The sequence below is a fragment of the Meriones unguiculatus genome, chromosome 11, assembly GCF_030254825.1.
Source record: "Meriones unguiculatus strain TT.TT164.6M chromosome 11, Bangor_MerUng_6.1, whole genome shotgun sequence".
NCBI classification, from domain to species: domain Eukaryota; kingdom Metazoa; phylum Chordata; class Mammalia; order Rodentia; family Muridae; genus Meriones; species Meriones unguiculatus.
The window spans coordinates 55,456,317-55,482,235 of record NC_083359.1 but is presented as its reverse complement, the minus strand read 5'-3'; the positions used below and the strand labels follow the sequence as shown (position 1 = coordinate 55,482,235).

The 25,919-nt window shown below is 50.1% G+C and overlaps 2 protein-coding genes across 5 annotated transcripts; both read left to right on the top strand.

Moving 5' to 3' along the window:
- Nucleotides 1-1,778: 1,778 nt before the first annotated feature.
- Nucleotides 1,779-12,978, top strand: Prelp (proline and arginine rich end leucine rich repeat protein). Of its 2 annotated transcripts, none has more exons than XM_021633800.2 (3): nt 1,779-1,938; nt 8,102-9,078; nt 10,437-12,978. In XM_021633800.2, the coding sequence occupies exons 2-3, from the start codon at nt 8,118-8,120 to the stop codon at nt 10,610-10,612; spliced, it is 1,137 nt and encodes a 378-aa protein (XP_021489475.1). In that variant the 5' UTR covers nt 1,779-1,938; nt 8,102-8,117; the 3' UTR covers nt 10,613-12,978. The 2 variants fall into 2 exon arrangements, with proteins under 2 accessions (XP_021489475.1, XP_060220310.1); XM_060364327.1 differs by having other exon boundaries at nt 1,787-1,938; nt 8,088-9,078.
- Nucleotides 12,979-13,121: 143 nt separating this feature from the next.
- Nucleotides 13,122-25,841, top strand: Optc (opticin). Of its 3 annotated transcripts, XM_021633804.2 has the most exons (9): nt 13,122-14,401; nt 15,523-15,846; nt 17,520-17,799; nt 19,419-19,554; nt 21,034-21,192; nt 21,904-22,106; nt 24,764-24,859; nt 25,200-25,387; nt 25,589-25,841. In XM_021633804.2, the coding sequence occupies exons 3-8, from the start codon at nt 17,521-17,523 to the stop codon at nt 25,368-25,370; spliced, it is 1,044 nt and encodes a 347-aa protein (XP_021489479.1). In that variant the 5' UTR covers nt 13,122-14,401; nt 15,523-15,846; nt 17,520; the 3' UTR covers nt 25,371-25,387; nt 25,589-25,841. The 3 variants fall into 3 exon arrangements, with proteins under 3 accessions (XP_021489479.1, XP_060220309.1, XP_060220308.1); XM_060364326.1 differs by lacking the exon at nt 13,122-14,401 and having other exon boundaries at nt 14,702-15,846; XM_060364325.1 differs by lacking the exons at nt 13,122-14,401; nt 15,523-15,846 and adding an exon at nt 16,093-16,172.
- Nucleotides 25,842-25,919: the final 78 nt, after the last annotated feature.

The window sequence follows — 25,919 nt, the reverse complement described above, 5'->3', positions numbered from 1 at the left end:
ATAAAATAAAATAAAATATGAACTCCAAAATATAGGGTTTGTGGGAGTGGGCACAGGAGAAAAAATTATCATGAGTGGATAAGTATTATTTATTTATTTAGTAGTTATTTTTTATTTTGTCTTGTTTTGAGATGGTCTCACTCAGGTTTCCACGATAGCCTCAAACTTGTAGTAACTCTCCTGCCTCAGGCCCTAAGTACTGAGATTACTGGCATGAGCCACTACAGCAGCATAAGCTGGAAACTGAGGGATATGGGTGCAGCTGAATGGGAGAGCACTTGCCTAGCACATGCAAGGCCCTGGAACTGACCCTCTCCCAACACCAAGGGTGGAGGTGGGCAAGGGAGGGGGAGATGGTCCAGAGTGCAAAGTGTATGTTTTTAAATTTCTATAAAGAGCACTTTTGGGTTAGTATATCATGCCATGGTCACAAGCCACCAGTTTGCAAACTGTATCCTAAACCTTCCTGAATGGCCTGGTGGTCCCGTGTCTTCCTTCTACCTGCCTCTGTAGGAGCCAGGGAGATAAGAAGGGAGAGAGGGGATGCTAGCTTAGGAGGGGCTTGCAAATTGGTTGTCATCACTCCCAAGAGTGCAGGCTTTGGGGGTATGGTAGTGAGAAGCCACACGTGACTGAGGCTTACTTCTCTCCTCCTCTCTTGTCATTAGACCATGATTCCTTCTAAAGCACTACTGTCTCACCACCTCACACAGGGTTCTTTATCATCCAGAATTCCCTGAGACAAGGATGCAGAAACAGAGGCACTTCAGAATCAAGTGACTTCACTTTCTATGAGTGGAAGAGCGTAGTGCTTGGGGGCGTGTGTGTGTGTGTGTGTGTGTGTGTGTGTGTGTGTGTGAGAGAGAGAGAGAGAGAGAGAGAGAGAGAGAGAGAGAAGAGTTCCTTGTGGGCTGCAGGGCTCTGTTGGCCTAATGATGACTGAGTGACTGTATTTCTCTGAGATTCTGAGTAGGAAGTTGAGCTGGATATACCTTAAAGCCAGGGATACTTGGCTTTTCAGCTGGGTTGTATTGTTAGGATAACAGAGACTCTTGACTCAGTTTCCAGGAAGTTGATACGCACTAGGGAGGCCTGGATGATGACTGTACAGGCTCCAAATCTCACCTGAGTGTGACACATAGCTGAAAGAAGACCCCAACATTGTCCTTGTGAACTAGGAGCAATGGCTTGAAGACTTATAATTAGAAATCTGCTTTAACTTTGTTGTGTGATCCTCAGGCCAGACTTCCCCCTCTCTGATCTTCAGGCTAGCCTTCTGGTCACCAAACCAGTTGTCTCTCATGTCAGCTCACTGCACAGTGAGGCTCCCCTCCCTCAACAAGCTCCTGGAGGTGATGATGGAGAAATAGTATCACCGAATCTGCTCCTCAGTGAGTTGAAGAACTGACACCAGAGAAAGCAAGGCACTTGTTAGTAATTCAACAGGCCAGGGCTGGACTCAGCGACCCCACCCCGCCTGCGCCTGCGCAGAAGCAGAGGGCTTTCCAAGCACTTCCCTCCCTTGATTTGGCTTATTTTCCAAACACGGGTCAAATGGTCCCTCTCCAGAGCGGCAGCAGCAGGAAACGTTATTAAAAGTGAGCCGTTAGCGGGCATCGGGTGTGGATGAGGTCTGTGGAGTTTTGGCTGCCAAATAAAGACTTTATTGTTGTCATTCCTTCTTTCCCAAGCGCCCTCCCTTTCTCCCCTGCTCCCTCCTTCTCTCTGCCCTTCCCCCTCCAATCTGCCCCTCCCTCCCCTAACCTAACCTCCCCACCCCAATAGGATCTTGTGGAAGAAAATCAGGCAGACACACTCAGACAGGCACCAGTGGGAGACCAGAACTTCTAGCTGGCTCTCAGCTGCCACCGCTCCACCAGAGGGTGGGGAGGAAGACAGGAGTGCCCCAGAGTCCAGAGGAGAGGCAGGTGTGTGCAGGTAAGTTCAGGCAGTGGGGTGAAGGCTGGAGACTGGAAGGCTCCTTTCCTCCAGGGCTTCCCTTTAGCTCTGTCTAGTTTTTCTTTCTTCCCTCTTTCCCTTCTTCCTTCTCATTCCCCCCCCCCAGGAGCTAAGACTTGTCTTCCTCATTTTTTGCTGACACTCTCTTGTCCCTTCAAGCACCCTGAGTCCTTGTGTTTGCTTGCTATTGAAGTTAAAGTTTCTTAGCACAGATGTTTTGTTGAACATCCAGAGCTGTGTCGCACACAGAATTTCAACAGAGCAGGTGTTGCCATAGAAACTGGACACTAGAATCCAATTCTCTGCACTTTTCATGTACTGTCACACATTGCAGAAAACAGGCGACAGACACACAGACACAGACATATACACACACAAATATGGTCTTGTCTCTTACCCTCTCACATGCCTCCTCAGCTGCCTGACCCGAGAGAAAGTGTCCTCCCGCCGAGATGATAGCCAAAAGACAATCATGTCTTGGCTAAGTAGGGAGGACATGAGCAACAGGGTGATTTTCTTCTTTCTTTTAAGCTTAATTGGGCAGGAGGGAGAGAAAAGTGGCTCTCCTGCTTGCATGTTCTCCTCTCAGCAGCCGGAATTCCTGTCTACCTCATCCAAACCACTTGGTTTTTTCAAAGAGAACTCAACTGAGTGTGCAAATGTTGGAGGCATAACTCTAAGTTAATGGTTCTTCTTTTCCCTGCAGGTAGTCAGAAACAGGTTTCTCTCTGAAGTTATTCTGAGATTATCCTGAGCATTCAGTTGTAAGGGGACTTGAAGTAGAGGAAGTAGGGGCAAGTGGGAGGGAAACCTGAGAGCCTTGTTTGCATAACTCCCTCATCTCCAGCAATAGAGAAAGCCCCACAGCAGCAAGAACGGGTGACACTAGTTAATCTTCAGAAGCCCCTGGCAGAGAATATAGAGGGTTTGCTAAAAGCATAGCCAGACCACTCACTACAGACCTATTAAGCCCAAGAAGTCCCGAGCTGTTTTAATTCATCCTGAGACTTCCCTAGTGTTCCCTATACAGGGGGCCATGTGGCTTCCTGGAAAAGGAGCCCCACAGGCCTCACAGTGGGGACTGGGAGTAACTACTAGAGGGAATAAAGCACCCTCTTATGATTGCTTCTTCCCTCCATCATCATCTTTATAAGCTAGGCAACCATATTCCTGGAGAACGTTCTAGAAAGAAAGGAAGTTGCCTCATGATAGCTCCTCTTACATGCTAGGCTACCTGCCTAGGTACCCAAGAGCTGGTAATGGTCACTGACCCCATTCCATCTAGATCCCCTCTCCCTATGCCTCACAGCTTTGTCCCATTTGACTCTCTCAGAGGACAGACGGGTTGATGCCTTCCTGGAGGGCTGGTGAGTAGAGCATCTCAAAGCTAGAAGGAACAAAAAAAGGCAGGCAGGGAGAAACCTTAGATTTCAAAAGGAGCCACAACCAGCAGAAAAGAAAAATGTCCATTTGCTGGCCAGGGTCCCCACCTCTGCAGAAAGCTTGGTTAGCCAGTCAGGAGGGAGACATACAGCTGGCTTTGTCCAGGCGTCTTGGGAGTTCCAAACAGCTGATCCTGAATGTGGTCTTCTGAGCCACAAAGGAAATGAGGTTTCTTCTTCGAGGAAGATCCAATACCTAACTTCAAGAAAGACCCCTGCCTTCCAGCAGTAGGAGAATGGTTAACCAACCAGACTGATGAGGGAGAAAATACCATTACTTCAAAGTGGTATCAGCAACCCCTTCTCATACACCAAACATGCACTTTGCACATCAACTGATTTAACCCTCACAGCATCCAGACTGGAGCTGAAGCTCAGAGATGGAGTGCCCTGTTTTGGGTCTTTAGTACCCCTGAAATAAAGTTGCTAAAATAAATAAAGCTGCCTGTTTTATCCATGTGGAAAGTGGTGTCTGTATGGTGCTTGAAACCACAGCAACATCACAGATTCTTCTTGGCTTTAGTCAAAAATTGAAGGTGCTGGGGAGAGAGGCAGGAAGGCAGCTATAGGGGCAGCCAGCTATTAGAGATTGTCTGACTGTTTAATTTCTTCCACATCCCCCTCAATGGGGAGAGTGCTCTTTCAGACTAGTTCCATAAAACCATAAAACCTCCACTCTGTTTACATTCTGCCTGTTCAAACTAGAACATGACGGCTACTTTGCAATAGTGTTAAACTTGGTTTTAGTACTTTTTGATCTGTGTTGCATTTTAACCTTGCCTCTGCCACTTACACCTGACAGCTGGGTGAGCTTAACCCACCCCCAGTTCATGCTGTGCCTTTAGAAGGACCCTTCTCCCTGGGATTTTACTGGCCCACGGCACCTCAATACCATTAAGGAAGAGTCCAAACATTGAAAGCCCCTGGATTCTTACCACAGATAAACAGGACAGGTGGGAAAGAGGACTACCTCACTTTAACATCAGAGAGCCTCTCCCAGAGCCTGCTCTTCTGTAAATAAGCCCTCCCTCCCAGTTGCAGTCTTTCTAGAACGTGCCTTTAGATGCATGAGCTCATCCCATCCTCACACAGATGGCAAGCCTGGGGCCCAAAGGGAGGGTCACAGGCCGGATTCAAGCCCAGATCCACGCTGTCAGGATGAAATTTGAATTGTAAACTCCCTTAGGAAAGGCTTTTAAATACAGAACATGAATTGGGGTTGGGTAAAGCAGCAGCTTTTTGAGAGTCAGCGCTGGAGAGCAGAACTGTGTGAGCTTGGTGTGGGACCTGCCCAACAAGTGTTCATTGATTGAGGGTGAGCAGGGCCCAGAAGGGGCTGAAATTGAACGGGATGTGGGGAGGTATACTTTCAGAGGTGTAAGTGATTTTAAGCACAGACACATACCCACCCAAAGGGAGCTAATGATGTGGAAGGCGGGAGCCTAGGGCCCTGGCTCTGGGCTTGGTTGATGAGACTGCAAGCCCCTCTTGGGTAGGATTACCTCTGGTCTGTCTCAGCTCCTCTCTCTGTCTGTGAAGCTTTAGGACAGCAGAGCATGGCTAGAGCGAATGGTTGTGCAGTGAGAGCTTCCCAGAAGCCTAGGACAGCCTGGCTCAGCAGGAAGGGGTGTGCTCAAGAGGAAAGCCTTGGGAATGAACACAATTTCCTTGTGCACTCTGAACACAGATCTCTGGTTCAGCCTGGAGCTGAAAGAGGGGAGGGCTGATCCTCTTCTCCTAGTGAAACTCCCACTTCAGATCCAAGGAGCTTGTTTTGGGGGACCCCCTGGGGCTCTGGGAGGAGCATGGCTAGCCCTGAGATCCAGAAGAGAGTGTCCAAAGGATAAGGAAGATATGGGTCTGTCCTGGAGAGGAGGATGAGGAAGGCCTGTGGATCCCATGCCTGAGACAGGCGGGGAGAACTGAGTGGCCTTCCTGCTGGGATAGCCATGGCAGTGGAGCCAGGGCTGTCCAGCACACAGACACCGAGACCCACCCCTACCCACAGCAGCAGAAGCCAGCTGTCCAGGCCACCATGCCCCATGGGACAGGCTCTGCTGGGTCCCCTGGAAAGCTTTGTTTGGCTAACTTGGTGTCCATTACTTCACCTTGGAAGTGTTTTTGGCACCAAGGATAACAAAGAGAACTGGGGAAACATCTATAAGACCTAATTTTGGCTTTAGGGTAAGATTTCTCATAGCATAGGGATAATTTTGCTTACAGACTTCTGGGTAATTCATAAACAAAGAGATTTAAAATGAACGACAGCAACAAAAAAGGTTGGGTTGCAAAGAATGGTGTTCTTAAGTGTTTTTGGAATAGTAACTCTTCATCCTCTTCATTTTTATGTAGTATGACTACTCTGTTTTCAAGAAAATTAAAAGCCTTATAAAAAGGATAATTCATAACACACTAGTTTATAGAGTGGTGTGGAATTGATCAACAAGGCTCAAGTTCAAATATGCAAGGAACATATTATCTTTTTAGTCCTTTCAGAGGAGTCTCGGGCAGATAAGCCAAGAACCTAACTGCAGCTCCTTTATCACATAAGGCCCAGGGAAAACACCCGCCTAGACATGCCTGCAAGGTTTGTCTAAGAAGAAACCCACCTCATACAGGAGAGAGAAACATGAGGCAGGACGGTCTTTGTCTTCCCGGTTCTACCCTCCTTCCCACCGTAACCAACACACAAAGCTCACACATGCATACAGGGCCCTGAGAATGTGAATTTGGCCATGTGTATGGAAATGACTGAGTATATGTACAGAGTGGTACTGGGGGCAAAGAGGTAGGTGCATGAGTGAGTGTGTGTGTGTGTGTGTGTGTGTGTGTGTGTGTGTGTGTTATGTCTATATGTATGTGTATGAGTGGTGTGTGTGTGTGAGTGGTGTTTGTGTGTGTATTATGTATGTATGTGTGTGTGGTTTGTCTATATGTGTGTGAGTGCTGTGTATGTGCGTGTGTGAGTGGTGTTTGTGTGTGTGTGATGTGCATACATGACTAGGGACAGGAACCTTTGCCCATTAGTTGCTGAGCTCCTCCTGCTTGCCTGTTATCTGTCATATTCAGCTCTACCTGAGCATCTGGGAATGCCTCTACCGCTGCTCCTTTCCTTTGACCAAAGCAAGTAGCAGATAGTCTCTAGGATAAGCAAAGGAAGATTTGACGTTGCTATGGGCTCAGGGGGTAGGTGGGAGATGGAGGTCTAGTCTGGAGGCCATGATCACAGGCTTCAAGTGCAAGCTAGGAACACACTTCAGCCCACTCTGCCTGAGAGTCCCCAGGAAGTCTGCACTCCGAGAGCTACAGTGGTGAGGAGTATGCAAGGTGGGCTAGCAGTGTGGGACGGGCAGTGTCAGGGTGGGGGAGCTCTAGGGATACAAAGTACAGGGCACCCTCTCCTGGGGTCTTCCTACCCCAGGCAGGAGAAGGCAGTCGGCCGTGGGACTTGCCACTCTCCAGCTAGTATGGCTCTTCTGCTCTTTCTCCCTTTCCAACTTAGCTCAAGCTGTACAAGTCAGCAGAGCCTCCAAAGAAAATGCCCCCGGCTCTTTGACCCCAGTGTCACTGAGGCTATCAGGAAGTCCTTCCTGAGGCCCCATTTCAACACTCCCAATTCCAAAGTATATGGAGTGACAATACCAGGTCTAAAGAAAGGAAAGTGTTTTCCCCACGTCTTTTTATTCCTTTCCTGTTTATTTTCCCAAGGGCCTCTACATCTGGGGAAGGATTCTTGGCACAGCTCTCCTGGCAAAGGCCAGCAGTCTCTGAGCCAAGTGTAGAGGAGGGGACAGAGCACGGGTGAGTGACTACTGGTATCTGAGCAGTTTTCTTTCAGGAGACCTCTTGGATTTTTGTCACTCCCCCAGCCACTTCTTCCACAGGAGCCACAGTGGGGGCTGGACATGGTGGGTGGATTGCAGACCATTTTTAGCAATTAAATGTTTTCCTCCTTTCTTCAAATGCTTTGTCTAACCATCGTGTGTGTGTGTGTGTGTGTGTGTGTGTGTGTGTGTGTGTGTGTGTGTTCTTATCTCTTTCCATATTTCTATCTCCATCTATAACAGATTTAAGGAACAAAGCTGCTCAGGCTAGCACAGGAGTTCCCCTGGGCATCCCTTCTCAGTGACCTGAGGTGCACAGAAATGTGGTCACTGTTGAAAACCACTGCCATGTGGGATTCAGAAGGGATCTTCCAGATCTGCAGCTTAGGACTCTGAGCCATATCCCGGCATCATCTTGAAAAAGGCAGAGAACTTTCCTTCAGGGGGGACAGGGTAATAAAGAGTGTTCAGCAGATTTTGAATATCTTTCCAAGTCAGAACACTACCTTGAGCACTCTCCTTATAAGAGGTATGATTCTCTTATGTTATAGCTGGAGAGAGGACCCCCCCCCACCACACACACACACACACACACACACACACACACACAGGCACACAGGCACACTAGGGTTTCCAGGATTTCTAGGTTCCCAGCACCTTGTGTTTTCTACCAACACACACCTTTCCACAAAAAGCTGAGTACCAGTACAACAAGGTCTTTGTGAAGTAATCTGTAGCCCCAGGTGCTCCCCTGCTCATCAGGCTCCTGCCTCAGCCTCTGTCTTCGGGATTTAGTTTGGAGGAGCTCTGCTGCAGAGACTCGCCTTCTATTCCTGAGGCCCAGCAGGCTAATTGCTTCCAGTTTCCTTCCTGCAGGTACATCACCTGGATCATGAGGGCATCCTTCTTCTGGCTCCTCCCACTTCTCCTCATCTTGGCCTCAGTGGTCCAAGGCCAGCCAACAAGACCCAAACCTGGGACGAGGCGCAAACCCAAGCCAAGGCCCACACCCAGCTTTCCTCAGCCCCACGAGCCAGCCGAGCCTACAGACCTGCCTCCGCCCCTTCCTCCTGGCCCTCCATCTGTCTTCCCCGACTGTCCTCGGGAATGCTACTGCCCCCCTGACTTCCCATCAGCCCTCTACTGTGACAGCCGGAACCTTCGCAAGGTCCCTGTCATCCCAGCCCGCATCCATTACCTTTACCTGCAGAACAACTTCATCACTGAGCTCCCTCTGGAGTCTTTCAAGAATGCCACAGGCCTGAGGTGGATCAACCTGGACAACAACCGGATTCGCAAGGTGGACCGGAGGGTGCTGGAGAAGCTCCCGAGCCTGGTGTTCCTCTACATGGAGAAGAACCAGCTGGAAGAGGTGCCGTCAGCTCTGCCCCAGAGCCTGGAGCAGCTGAGGCTGAGCCAGAACCACATCTCCAGAATCCCGCCCCGGGTGTTCAGCAAGCTGGAGAACCTGCTGCTCCTCGATCTGCAGCACAATCGGCTGAGCGACGGAGTCTTCAAGGACGACACGTTCCAGGGCCTCACGAGCCTGATGCAGCTCAATCTGGCCCACAACATCCTGAGGAGGATGCCGCCCAAGGTGCCCCCAGCCATCCACCAGCTCTACCTGGACAGCAACAAGATCGAGACCATCCCCAGGGGCTACTTCAAGGACTTCCCCAACCTCGCCTTCATCCGCATGAACTACAACAAGCTGTCAGACCGGGGGCTCCCCAAGAACGCCTTCAACATCTCCAACCTGCTGGTGCTCCACCTGTCACACAACAAGATCAGCAACGTGCCGGCCATCAGCAACAAGCTGGAGCACCTGTACCTCAACAACAACAGCATCGAGAGTGAGTGGGTGGGCCGGGGCTGGCCGCAGGCGGCAGCAGACGCTCAGTGCGTCTTTCTCAGGATCACCACGGTGGGGTAACAAGAAGCAACTACTGGCGAGGTGTAGCCTGCTAGAGGTTTTTTGGGGGACTAGGTGTTTTGTGTTTTGTTGTTTTTGAGGCAGAGTTTCTCTGTGTGTAGCCCTGGCTGTCCTGGAACTCGATCTGTAGACCAAGCTGGCCTTGAACTCACAAATATCCACCTGCCCCTGCCTCCTGAGTGCTGGGATTGAAGGCATGCACCACCACCTCCTGGCTTAGAGTTCTTTCTAATATGCACATAAGGCCATATGTTCCATCCTTAGCACTGAAGAAGGGGGGAATCCCACTAGTTTTGAATGTGGCCTCACTATTTGCTCCATCTGTGTGACCTTGAAAAGATATTCAACCCAAAAGGAATGTTTCCTTCCCTGTGAAATGAGGATGACAATAGTATCCTCTAACACAAAGTCAGTAGAATGAGCTAATCACGTGTGGACGAGGAGGGCTGAACACCATGTGTGAGAGGCGTGAGGTTTTCTTTTTCCGTCCATTCTTGTCACGCATCAGCTTTGCCAGCCACTGGATCTGTAACTGGGAGAGACACAGAAATACTGCTGGATACTTTCCTAAGAGTAGAACAGAGATGCAAAGTGCTCATGTCCTGGGCCTGCCCACTGCAAAAGAAGCCAGCCGCAGCCAGGCAGGGGACTTCCCACATCTGAGCCCTGGTTTCAAAAGTCTGTGAAGGGAACTCAGAGAGGCAGCTATGTAGTCAGGGCATAGAACTGCTAAAGACTGTTTACCTGCTTTCTGATTCCAGAGCTCAGTCTTGCTTCAGTCAAAAATGTGAGGCCAGGCATGGTGGTATATGTGTATAAGCCCAGCACCTGGGGGGAGAGGCAGGACAGCCAGAAGTTGTCATAGAGTCTTGAACTCTATGAAACCCTGTCTCAAACAACAAGACTCTGTCAACTGGCTATGGTGGCACATGCCTGTAATTCCAACTCCCAGGAGACTGAGACTAGAGGGCAGAGGGTTCAAGGTCAGCCTAGGGAGTAAAATAGGTCTGAGCAGAGCATACACACAAAGGCTCAGAAAAAGAAGTTGTTTAGTCCTTGAACAAACCACTCCTGTAAGAAATGCAGCAGCCGGCCATCCCCAGCTGAAATCACAAACCAGTAGCCTGACTCTGGAAGTTAGGTGCTAGAGGTCACACCTTCTCAGAGTCACCCTGTCCGGAGGAGAACCGAGTCACACTCTTGGTTGCCATCCCCTTTCTCCTCATTGTGGGCTGCCGGTTCCCCTACAGCTGACTTCTCCCCCTTCCTTCTCCATAGAAATCAATGGGACCCAGATTTGCCCCAACAACCTCGTGGCCTTCCACGACTTCTCCTCGGACCTGGAAAATGTGCCACACCTGCGCTACCTGCGGCTGGACGGAAATTACCTGAAGCCCCCCATCCCCCTGGATCTCATGATGTGTTTCCGCCTCCTGCAGTCTGTGGTCATCTAGGCTGCGCCCAGAGCTGGACCTCCTCTGACAGCACTTGAAGGCTGGTGGCCCAAGCTCTGGTGTCCACTGTTTCTGTGTGTCTTTCTCTCTTGCTTCCAGCTCTGTCTTTCTTCTTACCCCTTTCTGAGGATGGGAAATACCATATACCCTGCTCTAGCTCTAAAGCTAGATTTCCCCGCCCAGTCCAAAGACACCCTGCCAGCCAAAACTTCTGGTCTTCTTTGGTCTCCTATTGCTTCAAAAACATAAGTGTCTGTCAACAGGCACATCCCCTCCCCTCTCCTCCTTCTCCTACCCCCCTCCACTAGTCTCTCCCGGGTAAGACTGATCCATGGACTGACACCTTATTTTAGTCTTAGTCCAATAAGAAGCAGAAATCATCCCAGAGGTGAACCCTGGAAAGTTCTGCTGAGAACCTCCACCTTGGGAAACTATCTCAAGAAGACCAACAAAATCAAGGTCTCCTGGGCCAAGATCCCTTCTGAAACTGTTGCTTTGCCACCCTGTTTCCTGACAGCAGACATCACCCTGCTCTCTGCTATCCCGCATTCTTCAGGAATAAAGGGGGAGGAGATGACTAAGGTGGGTTGCGGAGGCAGGGTTTCCCACAAGTGTCTCCAGCCGGACCTCCTCTGCCCTTCTTCCTCCTCTGGGCAAACTCAACACACACCCTCTTGGCTGGGGAACAGCCAGGGAGAAGAGTGGTTCAAGAAAGTAGACTTTATCTAATAGGTAGGAGGGGGGCGGTCAGAGCCCCAAAATGGGTCTGTGTGGACATGGGTGAGCCCAAACCTGAAAGAGGCTCTAAGTCTGGGAGGACAGTGTTAACAGTGGAGGGCCAGGAGGCAGCATCCCACTCTCTGTGCTCTCTCGGGCTCTCTGTGTACACAACCCAGGAATCTTCACCCCAAAGGCAGTTCCTGAGAAACAGGGAGGAAGGGGTGGAGCACCTGGAAATCTCCCAGAAGCCTCTTCCACACTGGGGATTAGCCTCCACCTCTGCGGCAGACTCATCAGTGACATCTGGTGGCTGGTGAAGGTCACAGCCGACTCCACTCTCTGGGGTGATGTTGCAACTTCCTGATTCCCTAGGGGAAGAAGGCCATGGGTGACTGGCAGAGTGTCTTTCTCCTAATGGGTCTGAAGGGAAGGACACTGAGTGAGTATGAATGGGGAATCTTTGGGAGTCTAAGGGAAGCTAGTTTGACCTTGGCCTTGTCAGGTCTGTTTTGTCAGGCTTCCACATCTGCAAACTGGGGCAGTAAATGGGATGCTCCTTCAAGGTCCTCTCAGAGCTCATGTTTCATGTCTGTGCTCCCTCTTCTAACACAGGACAAATGGCATTAACTTCCTTTCGCAGTAATTTATTTCCTGCATAGAGTGCCCCTCCCCCAAAGACGTCCCTACCCCAGTTTCCTAGCCCAGGTGAGCAGCTTGGCAGGTTCCCAAGAACCTGGGCTTCTGGCCGGTTCCTTCCCTTCACCTCCCTCGAGGTAAGGCTTCCCTTGCCCTGCCACAGTTCCCTTCATGCAGGATGATGAGGGCTATGGGGAGGTGAATGTTCTAGAAGTGAGTGAGGCACAGGGCCCACACTCATTAGGATGGCTCTCCCGGGAATAGTGTCACACACTGTGTAAGACGTTGGATTAGGCTGGGCCCTTTAGTCCAGAAAACCCATTCATAGTCTCCATCACATTTCTCATCTGCTCATTACTGAAAATAGAGGCCAAGTGGCCTCTTTTCCCCGCTGTGCAGCTTCCTGGTTCTTCCTAGTTGCAGCTGGTTTCTCCAAGGCTCCTGCTTAAAGTCAATAGATTATTATTGCTGAAAGCAACCTGGTGCTACAGCCTGGACAAGCCCCTTCTGCTCCTATGTGCAACCTTCAACCTCAGCCCCTCTGGTGAGGCCATAGGGAACACAGCTCCTGTGGCTGCTGGGGATGGGGTGGACACTGATCTTTCAAGCATGAGCTAGCATCACATCATCAGTATTCCATTATCCAACCTGGACCATTCCACCTTCCTCCACTGCTCTCTGCTGCTGTCAGCTAGAGGGTGAGGGTTAAACTGGCTTTACAGGAGACACACACACACACACACACACACACACGACATGCTCGTGCATAAACACGTGCACACATAATGCACTCATGAACAGATTACTGGCACCTGTGAGTCTAGAAAGCCCCTCCTCACACAAGTTCATTCCATCAGAACCATTGGCTTCTATACATGTAGGTGCATGTGTAGGCGTGTGTGTGTTCTGTACATCCTGTCTATCTCTTAAAGACCATGCTAACTCTGATACAGCTTCCCCACTTTGACAAGCTTCATAGCAGAGGAAATAAAGTCATATGGAAAACACCATGGGAATGGGCCAGAGTCAACAGTAATACCTGGAAGCTCCTTGCTACCACATTCCTGCATCTCGCTGAGAAGATGGGCAGAGAAAGTGTCTTTCTTAAAACGTGTTTTCTTTTGTTTTGTTTTGGATTTGTGTGTCTGAGCATTTAGCCCAAGGTATGTGTGTGCACCACGTGCGTGCTTGGTGCCCACCATGGTTACAAGGTGGTGCTGGATCCCCTGGAACTGGAATTATAAATGGTTGAGAGGCTTCGTGTAGGCTCTGAGAACTGAACCCTGGTCCTCTAAATGGGTAACGGGTGCTCTTAACCTCCAAGTCACTCCTTATTAAGAAACTCCCAGGAGCCAGGCATGGTGGTGCACAGCTTTAATCCCAGCACTCAGGTGGCAGAGGCAGGTGGATCCTAGAAGTTTGAGACCAAGCTAAATAGTAAGATCTTGTCTCAAGAAGAAAACAAAACTCTCGTGGGAGAGATCTCCCAGAGCCTATCCTTAGAGAATGTCCCCAAAACTCATAACCTCCATGAAAAATTATTCCTAATGTCGGACCAGAAATCTAATCGTTCCATTTGAAACCAAACCAGCCAGGATCTTTGACTCCACAGATATCAAACTGTGGAGAATTTCTCAGTACTCAGCACCAAGGCTTACACACAGGAAGATGTGTGGTCATCTTTTTTAACTAATTGGGGAAATGCCTCATACATGGGAAGTGCCCAGGGCAGACAGACAAGGACCAAATCATCTGGAAAGGTCCACAGGCCATGCACAAGCTCGAACAGGCAAGAACAGTTACCAGGGCTCTCTTTAGAGGGAATTTAGCTACAGAGGGCCATTCTCGCCCTCCCAACCACAGCTATTTAGCGTGGGATGAAAACCGACATCCTACACAAGATCCTACACTGACCTCCCTCCCTAACTGCCTGATATGTGCCAGGAAAGACCCTGTTAAGAATTCAAGGTGGGAGAGGCATGCTTCATGCCCCTGGGGAGCCAATAACTCGATAAGAGGGTGGGATGTTTCCACAAATTCGTTTTTCTAATTATAACGACGTTAGCTATCTGCAACTCAAAGGGGACATTTTCTGTCTGCCGGAGAAGTCTCACAAGAGCCGGCTCTGAGGAACCTAGTTTTGCCAGATAGCAGGAGAACGCGTATGACTTGGAAGGAAACAGCGGGAACAAAAAAGGTTGGGGTATAGACCACGTCAGGGTGGGTGGAGGGTTCCTAGTTTTCAGCAGCGAATACCAAAAGGCAGAAGTGTCGCCGAACTTTCTGCCCTCCTCTCTCACTGCCCACAACAGGGCTGACTTCCGTCCACGCGGCCTGCTGCCCCCACTCCATCAGCACAGCTCGTGTCTCTGTTAAAGGGCAGCGCTTGCCAGGCTCGCGGATCAGGGGCTGTGCGGGCTGCTTCCCACACAGGTCCGCGTTCCCGTCCACCAGCGCCCCCGAAAATCCATGGGAACGACCGCGAGCTTGCGAAGGCGGGAATAGAAGCTGGGAGAAAGTGTAGGATGACAGCCTGCAACGCAAGGAGTTTGCTTCGGGGTGGGGAGGTGGTGGGGATGGCGTGGGAGCACGCACATGCGCGGTGCAGAACTGGCTGCGCCGCCTAGGAGTGCGGGGGAGGAGGGAGGCGACGAGGAGGGGGGAAACGGCGGGAGTGTGGAGGGGGTGTGTCGCAGAGAGCGGGGAAAGGGTGGGAGCAGGTGGCAGGGGGAATGAATGAACAGCCTCATCTGCATTCCTTGCATGGATAAATAGCATGAAGGTGGGAGGGGACACTCCCTTCTGTCTGTAGAGACCCGAGGGTCTCTAGAAGAAAAGAATGAAGGAGCAGGGCCAGCCAAATGTGCCATCTGCTTCGAGGGCGTCCTCCTGGCTGGGGACTGTTAATCTCCCTCCACACAGTTGAGCTTCTAAAGCTGATACTCTCCAGCTGGGGGATCTCTGAGACAAACAGCCTTGCTCTGGCAGGTGGCCTCTTGGGTTGCCCTTCCCACACCAGTTGAGGCCTCCTCAGGGTCTAGCTGTTAGGTCTGCCCACTCACCTGGCATCGCAAGCTGGGGATGGCTTCTACCAAGGCCATCTGTTCTGAAGGCACAGACTCACCGTGTTTTTAGGATTCCTGGGATGAAGTTGAAAAAGGTGAACCTTGTGATCCCAGAAAACACTCAAAATGTGGTACTGGCCTTGGCTCTGGGTGACCTTGGGCCAATCACTTCCACTCTTTGGCCCTCTGTCTCCTCCTCTACAATAAGGAGTTTGTATAGATGATCTTCAGGGGGCCTCAAAGCTGGGACTCAGGATGTGGCCACAAGAAAAGAGGAGGGAGTGGAGAGCATCAGAGAAGCTGTGCACCAGAATCAAGAGGACATTCTCCAGCCCCTACCCTCCTCTGGGGCGTATTGCAAGGAAAGATGGGAAGTCGAGGTGGGAAGGGAAGGGTTACGTTCCAGGCCAGAGACCATGCACAATGGCACAATGCCTTATGAGCCTGTAAGCCAAAGCCCGGCTCCTGCCTTGTCCTTTCTTCCTACAGGAGCTAGAGAACTTCCTGTCTTGTTCTTGGTGACCACCATCTGTGAACTTGAAGTTGGTCTTCAAATCCTACCCTGTTGCCCTTGAAGTCACCGGAGCCCTAAGACCTTCCTTGGTGATTTTGTTTGATACGATTCCAGGCGCGCTGGGGTAGCACTGGTTGCGGTGCCCCAGGCCACACGTCTTTCTCTTTGGATTCCACCTATGAAGTCAAGCGTCATCATTCCTGAGGGGATGTCGTGGGGAATAGGAGCAGCATCCCTCAACTCAGCCTTCTGGAAGACTCTAAGTCTGACTGACCAACCCTCAAAGACTAGAGAAAAAGGTGTGGAAGCCATGGTGTGTGTGTGTGTGTGTGTGTGTGTGTGTGTGCGCGCGCGCACTTGAATAAGCAAAAAAATCCTGTTCATTAAGTAAAGAAATAAGATTAGGGACCCCTGAGGTGAAAGGAAGGGACACAGCAGGACATCTCAAAGAATGAAAAATCTAATTAGACACATGGCTCCCTGGGCCAACTACTTATCCTCTCGCTGGCCAATAGATGAGGGAGTGTCTAGCTGTCCCCTAGACTGACAGGCAGTCATCTCTTCCATCAGAGCCTTTATCTCCCTGGAAGCTGCAGGGTCAGGAGGAACCAAAAGCATCTAAAAGGTAAGGTCAAAGGTTGGAGGCCTCGTGTGCACTGACATGCAAATAAAGGGACGGTCAGGGCAGGGACTTGGTAGACGAATGGAGAAAGTACAAGTCTCTAATCAAAGAGCGAGAGGCTTTCGAGTGGCCCGTGGAGACAGTTTGAGAGAGCATGTATTTTGGTTGGGCGTGGGAGTGGGGACGAAGATACCAGCTCTTACTATTGTTGGGGCTTAGCCTTCAGTCCAGCTGAGATTAGGAAGAAATCTAACATCAGGCTTTAGAAGAGCTGTGTGATCAGACGCGTGCTGGCGACAAGGGCGTGGGCACTTCAGCACCCATAGCACAGTCCTCCACGTCTGTGCAGACGTTTGTGCTTGCATGAATGCCTTGTGCTTGCAGTAGCCCATGTGCACACACATGTAGACGGCAGCCACCAGGCTTTCCTGATAAAAGACACTCCATAGCCACATACTAGCTCTCTGCTGTCTGCAGTGTGTTTCTAAAAGTGGCATTTTTAAGTCTATTTTATGAGCTAACATCCTTCTTTGACATCATATGTGGAATTATAAGACTCTGTCTCCAAACTGACTGGCTATTCCTGAAAAGGGCTGGACACCTGCAGAGGCTACAATTTAATAGACACCCGATGGATGCTTAAGTGACTGCATGAATGAGTGACCTTACAGTAACCACAAGTAGGGCTAGGGAGAGAGCTGTCAGCAGCAAGCTTGCCTAGCATGCATTAAGGTCTGTGCTAGATACCCAGCGTGTCATACATCATGACATGATCGTGCAGGCCTGTAATCCCAGCACTTGGGAGGCAGAAGGCTCAGAAGTTCAAGGTCCTTCTTCACCATATCATAAGGTTGAGACCAACCATGAGACCCTCTCACGAAAGCAGAAGCAAAAGGAAACAAAAGTCTCTTTAATGTAGTTTCTCTAAGGCTATCTTTTGTTTTTGTTGTGGTGGTTTTGGTTTGGTTTTAGATGAAGAGGGTTTTTTTTTTTTCTGAATATGTGGTCACTACTAGAGAATATCTGTAGAAATGCACAAGGGTGTCCAGTGTGCAGGCGAGTGGACAGGGGTCTTTTGCAAGCGCGTCTGTGTTAAGATGAGAAGGCCAGCCTATGGAAGCTGTCTGCGGGAGCCTGAGCGCACTGTGAGCCGCAGTGGGAGTGACAGCTAAAGATGCCTCCAGACACAGCCATGTCTTTAAGGAGCCTTAGTGTGAGATGAAGATGCTGGGTATGCTTGTGAGATGGAGGCCAAGAGTGAGCAAGCTTGCAGGCTGGAGGCTGAGTAACTTTGTGGGCCATTCCCACGAGCTGAGCTCAAATAACGGCCCTTCTATCACCTACCCACAGGATGGATGTAAAAAGGATTCAGCCATTCCCAGTGCTCTTCCTACCCCAGAACCTCATGAAGCCCCTGGTTTTCCTGAGTCTGTTGACCCTGATGCTGCAGGAAGCAGGGACAGCTTCTCTCCCAGGGGAGAGGGCAAGAGAAGAGCAGAGCCCCGAGGAGAATGACACATTTGCATCTCTGCTTGTGGGGAACTATGCCCTGAGCCCAGAGGACTACAGCGAAGTCATCGACCTGAGCAGCTATGAGGAGCCTGCAGACTATGGGGACCAAATCTCTGAGGTGAGGTGATACAGCTGGCTTGGAATCCCCAAAAGAAATGGGATTAGGGGCCAGCTCCCTTTCCACCTGCCCTATTATATAAATCTCTCAAGCCCCCTTTCTCTATATGATGTAATATCTTGTGTATGTGTGTGTTTATTAATATGTGTATGTATATATTTATTGATACACATGTGTGGGGAAACTGGAGGACAACCAACCTTAGGTGTTGCTCCACTGGAGCTGTCCATCTTGTTTTGCTTAAAACAGGGTCTCTCAGTAAGGTAGCTTACTGGCCTGGAGCTTGTTAAATAACCTAGGCTAGCTGGCCAGCAAGCCTCCTCAGCACTGAGATTATGAGCATTAATCACAGATCCTGGCAAAAGGAACAAACGAGAGTTTGGGGGTCAAACTCATGCTTTCATCTTGCAAGGCGAGTGCTTTACAACAGTGTAGACATACTTTTTAAAAACTCTTTTATTTACATTTCTTTTTATCTTTTCCTTCCTCTCCCCCCACCCCAATCCCTTCCAACAGTCCAATGCCAGGTAGGAGAGAGAAGGGGTTAGTGGGCGAGGGTGTTCAGTTCTCTTAGCTGCTTCCTGCTGGTTAGGGTCATTGGGTTCCTTGGAGCCAGTCCAATCCTTGTTTCAGAAGATCTCCAACTTCTTGTCTCACAACCAGGAGCAGCAAGGGGGGAAGCAGCAGTCTTGTTCTTTCTCAGAGCCCCACACTCTCTGGGCTCTGGCATTTGTTCTCTCTCCAGAGTCCTCATATTCAAAGTTTCTGAAGCTGGTAAAGAGCTCCTCTCAGAGCCTGAATGAGGCAAATAATTTGTGCTGTGGACCATCTGAATCAGTCCCATATCCCACACCTGGCACCAAAACAAAAACATGTTTATACTCACAACACAACACTGCTATCTTCCCGGACATAAAGTACAAATCCTTATCCCTCCTTAGGAACTTGTCACTCACCACTACTACAAAACAGGACACTAATCTCCAATGTCTTAGTCCACGTGGCACACCTAATAGGGCCACTCCCTGAAGGAGTCCTCATGGGGTCCTCCCCATGTAGCCAAACAGAATCGTAAGCCATGTCATGATCATAATGTGAGAGGTGAGGCTCAGCTGTGTCTTTATGTTCTCCCTAAAAAAGAGAAATGCCAGCTTGTCAATCCAGACTGTCTTCCAGTCTGAAGTTCTCCCCAGCTCTTTTGTCCCCTGCAGAGATTGACCTGTGCAGCATGGTACTTAAACCCAGAAGCCTCTGCCCATTTGTGATGTGACTAGGGTTTGGGTAGAGTAGGGAATAGTGCCAACCTGAACAATGCAGAGAGGAATGGAACGACTACCAGCCTGCAGGACCCCGAGATCCATACTTCAGCTCTATGTGGGCACCTCTGGGTTCTTGACCCTCATGCTCTCTTCTCGTGACCTCAGTTTCCTCACTTGTGTCTGGAGGACATAGATGCCATGCTCTCTAAGCTCCTTTCCTTGTTTGCTCTTTTTACTCTCCCTCCCTCCTCTTATTCCTCTCCACATGTTAGAACTTGGTCACTGAGGTTTCCAGAGGCCACGGTTAAGTTCTTCTCAGACATTGACTGGCCTGTGGTGTTCTTTCTGCTCTGTCTCCAGGCTGAAGTAAACAGCACGGCCCTTCCAACAAGAACTAGTCTCACCCAGAGCACTGTGGTTCCAAGGGCATCGTCAGCACACCTCACAATGACCAGGCCTACCACCGCTGGCCTACTGAACTCCCAGAGCAGTCATGGTAAGTGCATGCAATCAGGTCACAGTAGCCACAGATCAGGGGCCAAGCAACCTCAGGCTAGCACCAGGCAGTTCTAACATGGGATGTGGTGAGGGCTAAGGCCAGAAAGTCTGGGGTCTGGGTTGGCCTCTGCCAGTAGGAAAAGAAGGGGAAGTTGTCATGGTGAAAACGAGCACCACCACGCTAGGGAGTGGCTGGCTGTCCCTGACACTTCTGTGTAAATATTATGCACAAATTGAGTGGGACACAAAGCAAGCAAGAACTCCTACACCCTTGCAGAGACACCTCACCTTAATTAACAGCATCGCTCCGGGAATAGTTTGAGTGGTAATTAGATTAGAGAGATTAAAAGCCTGGAGAGGAGAATAAATAACTATGGCTGTCACTTGGCATGGGAGCAAATGAAGCAGAGAACTGGCTTCAGTCTCAAATTCACCTTTGTTAGCAGCCCACCCCCTTCCCCAGTGTCTTCTTAGGGACTGGGGTGCGGCATCCCTGACTCTGTTGGGGACCAAAAACTGGGACACAGGAGGAAAGCAGCTTATTCTGGACCAGCTGGTGCTTCATGTCCTGTTCTCCTCTTGGATGTTTGCCAGCATGGACCTGGGTACTGAGATCACCTGAGGTGTTCCATGGGGAGTCCATGAACCCCCACAGCTTCTATCTCAGATTGGAAGAGACAATAAAGGGTCTCAGCTGGGCCTGCCCTTCTTAGCCCTGGAAGAAAAAAGACACAGGGCCTCTCTGTCCCCTGCCCTGGTTGGTCCCTCCTGCTGCTTCATTTCTGGGCTGTGAACTTTCTTCCAGTGCCTTTTGGATACAAGCCTCCCCCTCAGCAATCTCTGTGATCTTATGATAGCAAGTGACACCGACATTGCTCAGCTGTCTGGATTTCTTGACTGCTGGTTACAGAGGGAGCACCGGGGCAGAGAACAGGCAAGGACTGTTTTCATGTGGAAAATCAGGGTGCTGATGACATCCCAAGAGGAAATGGATGCTAGGCAGGCACGGTCCATTCCACCTTGGCTCTGCTGTGCTTCCTGGAGTCATGTAGAACATGGCCAATTCCTTTTCCTAAGACAGAAGCAGCAATCATTGACCACTCCACATAATTCTGGCTTTTTTCAGCCACACTGTACCTTTGACAGAGAAGGATCCTCTGGAAAACAGACAGACAGAGGTCCTAGAAATAAACTCAGGAGAACTTGCAAAGGATCAGGGTCTGATGCAAGCACCAATGGGACTTGCACTGAGCAAGTTAGGTGTGTCCTCTTTTAGGCAAGGGCTGAGTGACAGACTGAGAGCAACTGTGAGTATTGTCTGGGTGCATTGTGCTGGGTGGTTCTGGGGAAAAAATAGGAAATCTAAAAGCCACAGGTGTCCACAGCTTAGACATTCACCGAGGCAAAGACCACTGGCCACAGGGGCTGGAGGGAGTCCGACCGGAGATGTCACTTTGTCTGTCTTCGACTTGGCTAGGCCTGCCTACCTGCCTAGTCTGCGTGTGCCTTGGCTCTTCTGTGTACTGTGATGACGCAGACCTCGAGGATCTTCCTCATCTTCCCCAGATGACCACCTACCTGTATGCGCGCTTCAACCACATCAGCCACATCCGGGCTGAAGACTTCAAAGGGCTGAGTGAGTTATGCTTGGAGGAAAGTGATGGCAAGGCAGAGAGGCCTGCCAGGATACAGGCTTGAGCTCACTGGCCAAAGGAACAGAGGCCCCAATCCTTCTAAATCCTTTCCTTTAAAAGTTTAAAATGGTGGGAGGAGCCAGTTCTGGGGGTCCAGGATCAAGGCAGCATTTCCAGGATGTTCCAGCAACCGCACCTGCTGGGGCTGGGCTAGACCCCTCCCCCAAATCTCCTCTCCATGGCCCTCATAGTTCAAAGGGCTTCTTGCTGTTTCTTTGTGTTACTTCATGCCATATTCTCTGCTTGAGGTGGGCTCGCCTCCAGCTTCCACCTCTCACTGTGGGTAGTCTTTTGGGTCCTCACTGTCCTCCATGAAAGCTGTGCAAGGGGTCGAGGGTTGGGGTGAACACAACAACTCCTGAGGTTGTTCTTGTCCTTGCAGGCAGGGGGTCGGGGGATGGGGAAAACTCTTTTAAGGTGGGTTAACTGCCACAGAACCAAAGCTCTGGAGAAAACTATTGAGGAATGCCATGGTTTTCAAAGGAGGCCTGATTTAGCCTTGTTTCCTGAGCCTTGGACCTGGTGCAGGTGGTAAGATAGTTAGAACTCCCTGAAAAGGTTGGAGCAAGTGATGGAGGGAAGCGTCTCCTACATGGGGCCAGCAGAGATGTATGCTCCAGCTTCACACTCTATTCTCCCCCAACATCTTCCAGCAAAACTGAAAAGGATTGACCTTTCTAGCAACTCCATCTCCTCCATCCACAATGATGCCCTCCGCATGCTGCCTGCCCTGCAGGATCTGATTCTCTCAGAGAACCAGCTGGCAGCCTTGCCTGCGCTGCCCAGTGCCATCGAGTTCCTGGATGTCAGCCTGAATCAACTGCAGAGCTCCGGGATACAGCTTGGGGCCTTCTTGGTGAGTCAGACGTCCGTCCACCATACAACACTCACCCTACCCAAGTACCTCCCCTCACAGCTGTCCATACTCAACTCAGGTCTGGGGCCTAAAAGTCAATTCCCTTTTTTTTTTTTTCTTTCTTTCTTTCTTTTTTTTTCCATTTATGGCTTATTAAACATGCTTCTCCAGAAAAGGGTGTTTCACATCGTACCATGTTGGTAGCCTCTGCTCTCTCTGCAAATGGGAAACTCAATGCTCTCGGGCCTTAGGACCCTGTTAGTAGGGACACAACACCAGAAGCCAATACTGACACTCTCCCTTCCCTCTGTGAGGACACTGCTCTACGGCTGGCCTTTTTCTCTGCATCTACTCTGCTCACCCTCTTTGTACCAGCATCCCAGACCTGCTCACCAGTTCTGCCCTTGAAAATTCCAGTTTGTTTATAATGCTGACTCTGACTCCAGCTCCTACAAACCATCTCAGTGGTTTTGAAATCTACCACTAAGTAACTGGCCATTGTCTATCTGTGGTCAGATGCTCAAGAGACACAATTTGGTGGATATCTTAGTTAGGGTTTCTATTACTGTGAAGAGATACCATGACCACACAGCTCTTATAAAGGAAAACATTTAATTGGGGCTGGCTTATAGTTTACAGGTTCAGTCCTTTATGTCATGGTAGGACGAGAGCATGCAGTCAGACATGGTGCTAGAGAGGTAGCTGAGAGCTTTACATACAAATCAGCAGACAGCAGGAAGATAGAGTGGGCCAGTAGGTCTAGCTTGAGCTTCTGAGACTTCAAAGTCACCCCCAGAGTGACACATTTCCTCCAACAAGGCCACACCTACTCCACAAGGCCACAACCTCCACAACCTCCACAACCTCCTAACAGTGCCACTCCTTATGGACCTATGGGGGCCATTTTCATTCAACCCACCACAATGGGTTACTAGCCAGATTTGGTGGAAAGGGTTAAGTCATTTGATACAAATAGGATCCTGTGAGGCTGCCTACAGAACAGGGCACGAGGCCAGGATATATTCCACTGAAGACAATGAGAGAGTAGACGTGATTGATACCTCCCAACATGGTGGCTGCAGTACTTGGAGGGGCCTCCAAAGACCAGTTGCTCGTGTGCAGCCTCTCCGGCTCTTTCAAGTACAGTCAAACCATATAACAACATTTCTGTCAATACTGGACTACATGCACAGTGGTGGCCCCTAAGATTGAGTCATCTAGTAACTTTGTAGCACTCTTGGTTTGTGTAAGTAATTTCACAATGACACATTTCTCAGAATGCAATGCTCAATTTCAGAATACAAAGCTCTTAAGCAATGCTCAACTGTAGCAGGCTCCTTTTTGCAAACAAATTTATACTTAGAAGCAGCAAACAGGTAAATAAATAGTAAGAATGGATATATGTGTGTATATATGTATGTATGTATGTATGTATGTATGTATGTACGTATTCATAGACCAGGGTCTTAATTTGTAGTCCAGGACGCCCTCAAACTCATTGTTCTCCTGCCTCAGCTTGCTGAGTACTAAAGTACAGCGTATCACCACCCTCACCAAGAGCTGTGTGTTTGCTCTGTCACTGCTCTTCCTCACAAATGCCTTCCACCCTCCCAGTCTCCTGTGTGCTGTGGACCTACAGAGGGTATAGAGAACCGTGTCCATGCCACCGGTGGGTGGGATGCAAAGGCTGCACACATTCGCTTTCCTCGCTGTGCAGGAAGTACTGGCACCGTCTGTGCAGGGAGGTCTCTGGCTGCCCCAGCCCTCAGAAGCATGGGCTGTTTCCATATTAGGAGGTACTTCTCTGCCTTCACTCAGGCCTGTTTACTTGGCTCAGGAAAGGCAGGGGCTTTGGAGCCAAAGGACCTGAGCTCGCTGAGTGAGTCACCTCTGATCTTGTTTCCTGGTCTACAAAACGAGGGTGATAATGGCCACTTGACACAGCCTCTGCAGGATTGAAGACAGCATTTGCACAGATCACAGGGTGATTGAATGTAGGTAGTGGATGCTCTGTTGAGAGGTAGCTAGTTCCTCACTGTTCTCTGAGCCCCCAGAGGCTGATCTCTCCCCCAGCTTCTCTCTGATCAGCCCTCCCTGATTCCGACAGTGCTGTTAAGCTCACATGCTCCATCTGCCTGCGTGCCTTGGGTTCCGTTCTGCCACCTCTGAGCATGCTCTGCATATCCACCCTGAGCAGAGCATTTGGGAGACTTTCAGTGGCGGCAGAGAAGTTAAGAGTGAGCTGAAATGTCCCTTGGTTGTTCTTTCTACCTGTTCCTGCTTTAGTCAGGTCCCCCAGCCAGCACTAACAGCTCTTTTAGGCTCCCAAGCTGCCAGCACTCAATGACAGCAGCTTTCTTTTGGCATCGAAATGGAGTCCTTAGCTGGGCTTGGTGGAGCACACAGGGCTCAGAAGGATGAAGTAGGAGGACCACAAGATTGAGGCCAGCCTGGGCTACATCAAGAATTCCAGGCCAGCCTGAGGTACAGAGTAAGATTCTGGAGAGGGAGGGGAGACAAATGGAGACACAGAGACAGACAGGCAGGGACAGCTGCACCCCATGAGTAGGACCACCTGATGCTGGCCTGCTGGAGCACCTCTTCGTGAGCAGAGCCCGAGAGGACACAGCAGTTTCCTGTGGTTTGTGTCCCCACAGGCGCTGGAGAAGCTTCAGTTTCTCTACCTGGCAGACAACTCACTGGATTCCATTCCTGGACCTTTGCCCCTGAGCCTGCGCTCCCTGCACCTGCAGGTGAGGGGCCTTGATCGTGTGTAGGGTGGAAGGCAGATAACAGGGGAATTCAAGGCATAGTCGTAGAAATGATGTTCTCCGCTCCTTTTTAAAACATTTCCTTCCCTTACACGTCAGTATTCATGACCTCACCTTCCCTCCCTCTTGTCTCTTCCCATCCAATTAGGGTCTCCACACTTCTCCCCTCTTCTTCTCTCATCTTTTCTAATTTCTTCCCCCTCTCTCTTCACTCTCCACAAATGGCCTCTTCCCTTGTCCTGGGTGGCCTCAGCTCTACCTACTTCAGCTTCTTGAGCTGCGTGGGAGGCGGTGACCCTTCAGTGCACACTGTTCCTTCCAGAATAACATGATTGAGACCATGGAAAGAGACGCCTTCTGTGACTCCAGGGAACACAGGCATGAGCGCCGGCAGCTAGAAGACATTCGCCTGGATGGAAACCCCATCAATCTGAGCCTTTTCCCAGAGGCCTATTTTTGCCTACCAAGGCTCCCTGTGGGCCGCTTCACCTAGCTGAGCTCTCTTCCCAGGTACAGTGCTCAAAAGCTCACAGAGCACCCTCACCCTGCACCTAAATAGTCACCTGTAGTCCGGTTGCAGCTTCACAACACACACACACACACACACACACACACACACAGAGAGAGAGAGAGAGAGAGAGAGAACGCTTTCAGCCACTGAATTTGCATCTCTTCCTCCTCTTTTCTTACACCTTATGGTTCCTGGCTCAGAGAACAGCAGCATCCGCAGCAGAGAGCTTCTCCAAGCGCTCCATCCTCGTCTTCCCACACAGAATTCCAGGAGAGCCATGAAAGAAAGAGAAGGAAGAGGAGGCAGCAGAGGGACCGAAGCAAGGATCAAGGGGGAGGGTGGGAGAGGAGGAACATCAGTGTGCTGGAGTCTTGTCTTTCTGACTGCTAGGCTGACAAGACTGATAATTACATTTTCCAGAATTTTGCAGCTCAGTTATTAAACACAGCCATTATGAAAAATCAAATTATATAACCTTGCAGTTAAATATATTATACTGAAAACAACTGGAATGAACCCTCAAAACTCACC

Bases quoted from the DNA above. Each gene is read 5' to 3' on its own strand.
- Optc (XM_021633804.2), top strand. From the start codon at position 17,521: ATGGATGTAAAAAGGATTCAGCCATTCCCAGTGCTCTTCCTACCCCAG. The intron at 17,800-19,418 runs GTGAGGTGATAC...CTCTGTCTCCAG, and splicing joins ATGGGGACCAAATCTCTGAG to GCTGAAGTAAACAGCACGGC. The intron at 24,860-25,199 runs GTGAGGGGCCTT...TGTTCCTTCCAG, and splicing joins TGCGCTCCCTGCACCTGCAG to AATAACATGATTGAGACCAT.
- Prelp (XM_021633800.2), top strand. From the start codon at position 8,118: ATGAGGGCATCCTTCTTCTGGCTCCTCCCACTTCTCCTCATCTTGGCC. The intron at 9,079-10,436 runs GTGAGTGGGTGG...CCTTCTCCATAG, and splicing joins CAACAACAACAGCATCGAGA to AAATCAATGGGACCCAGATT.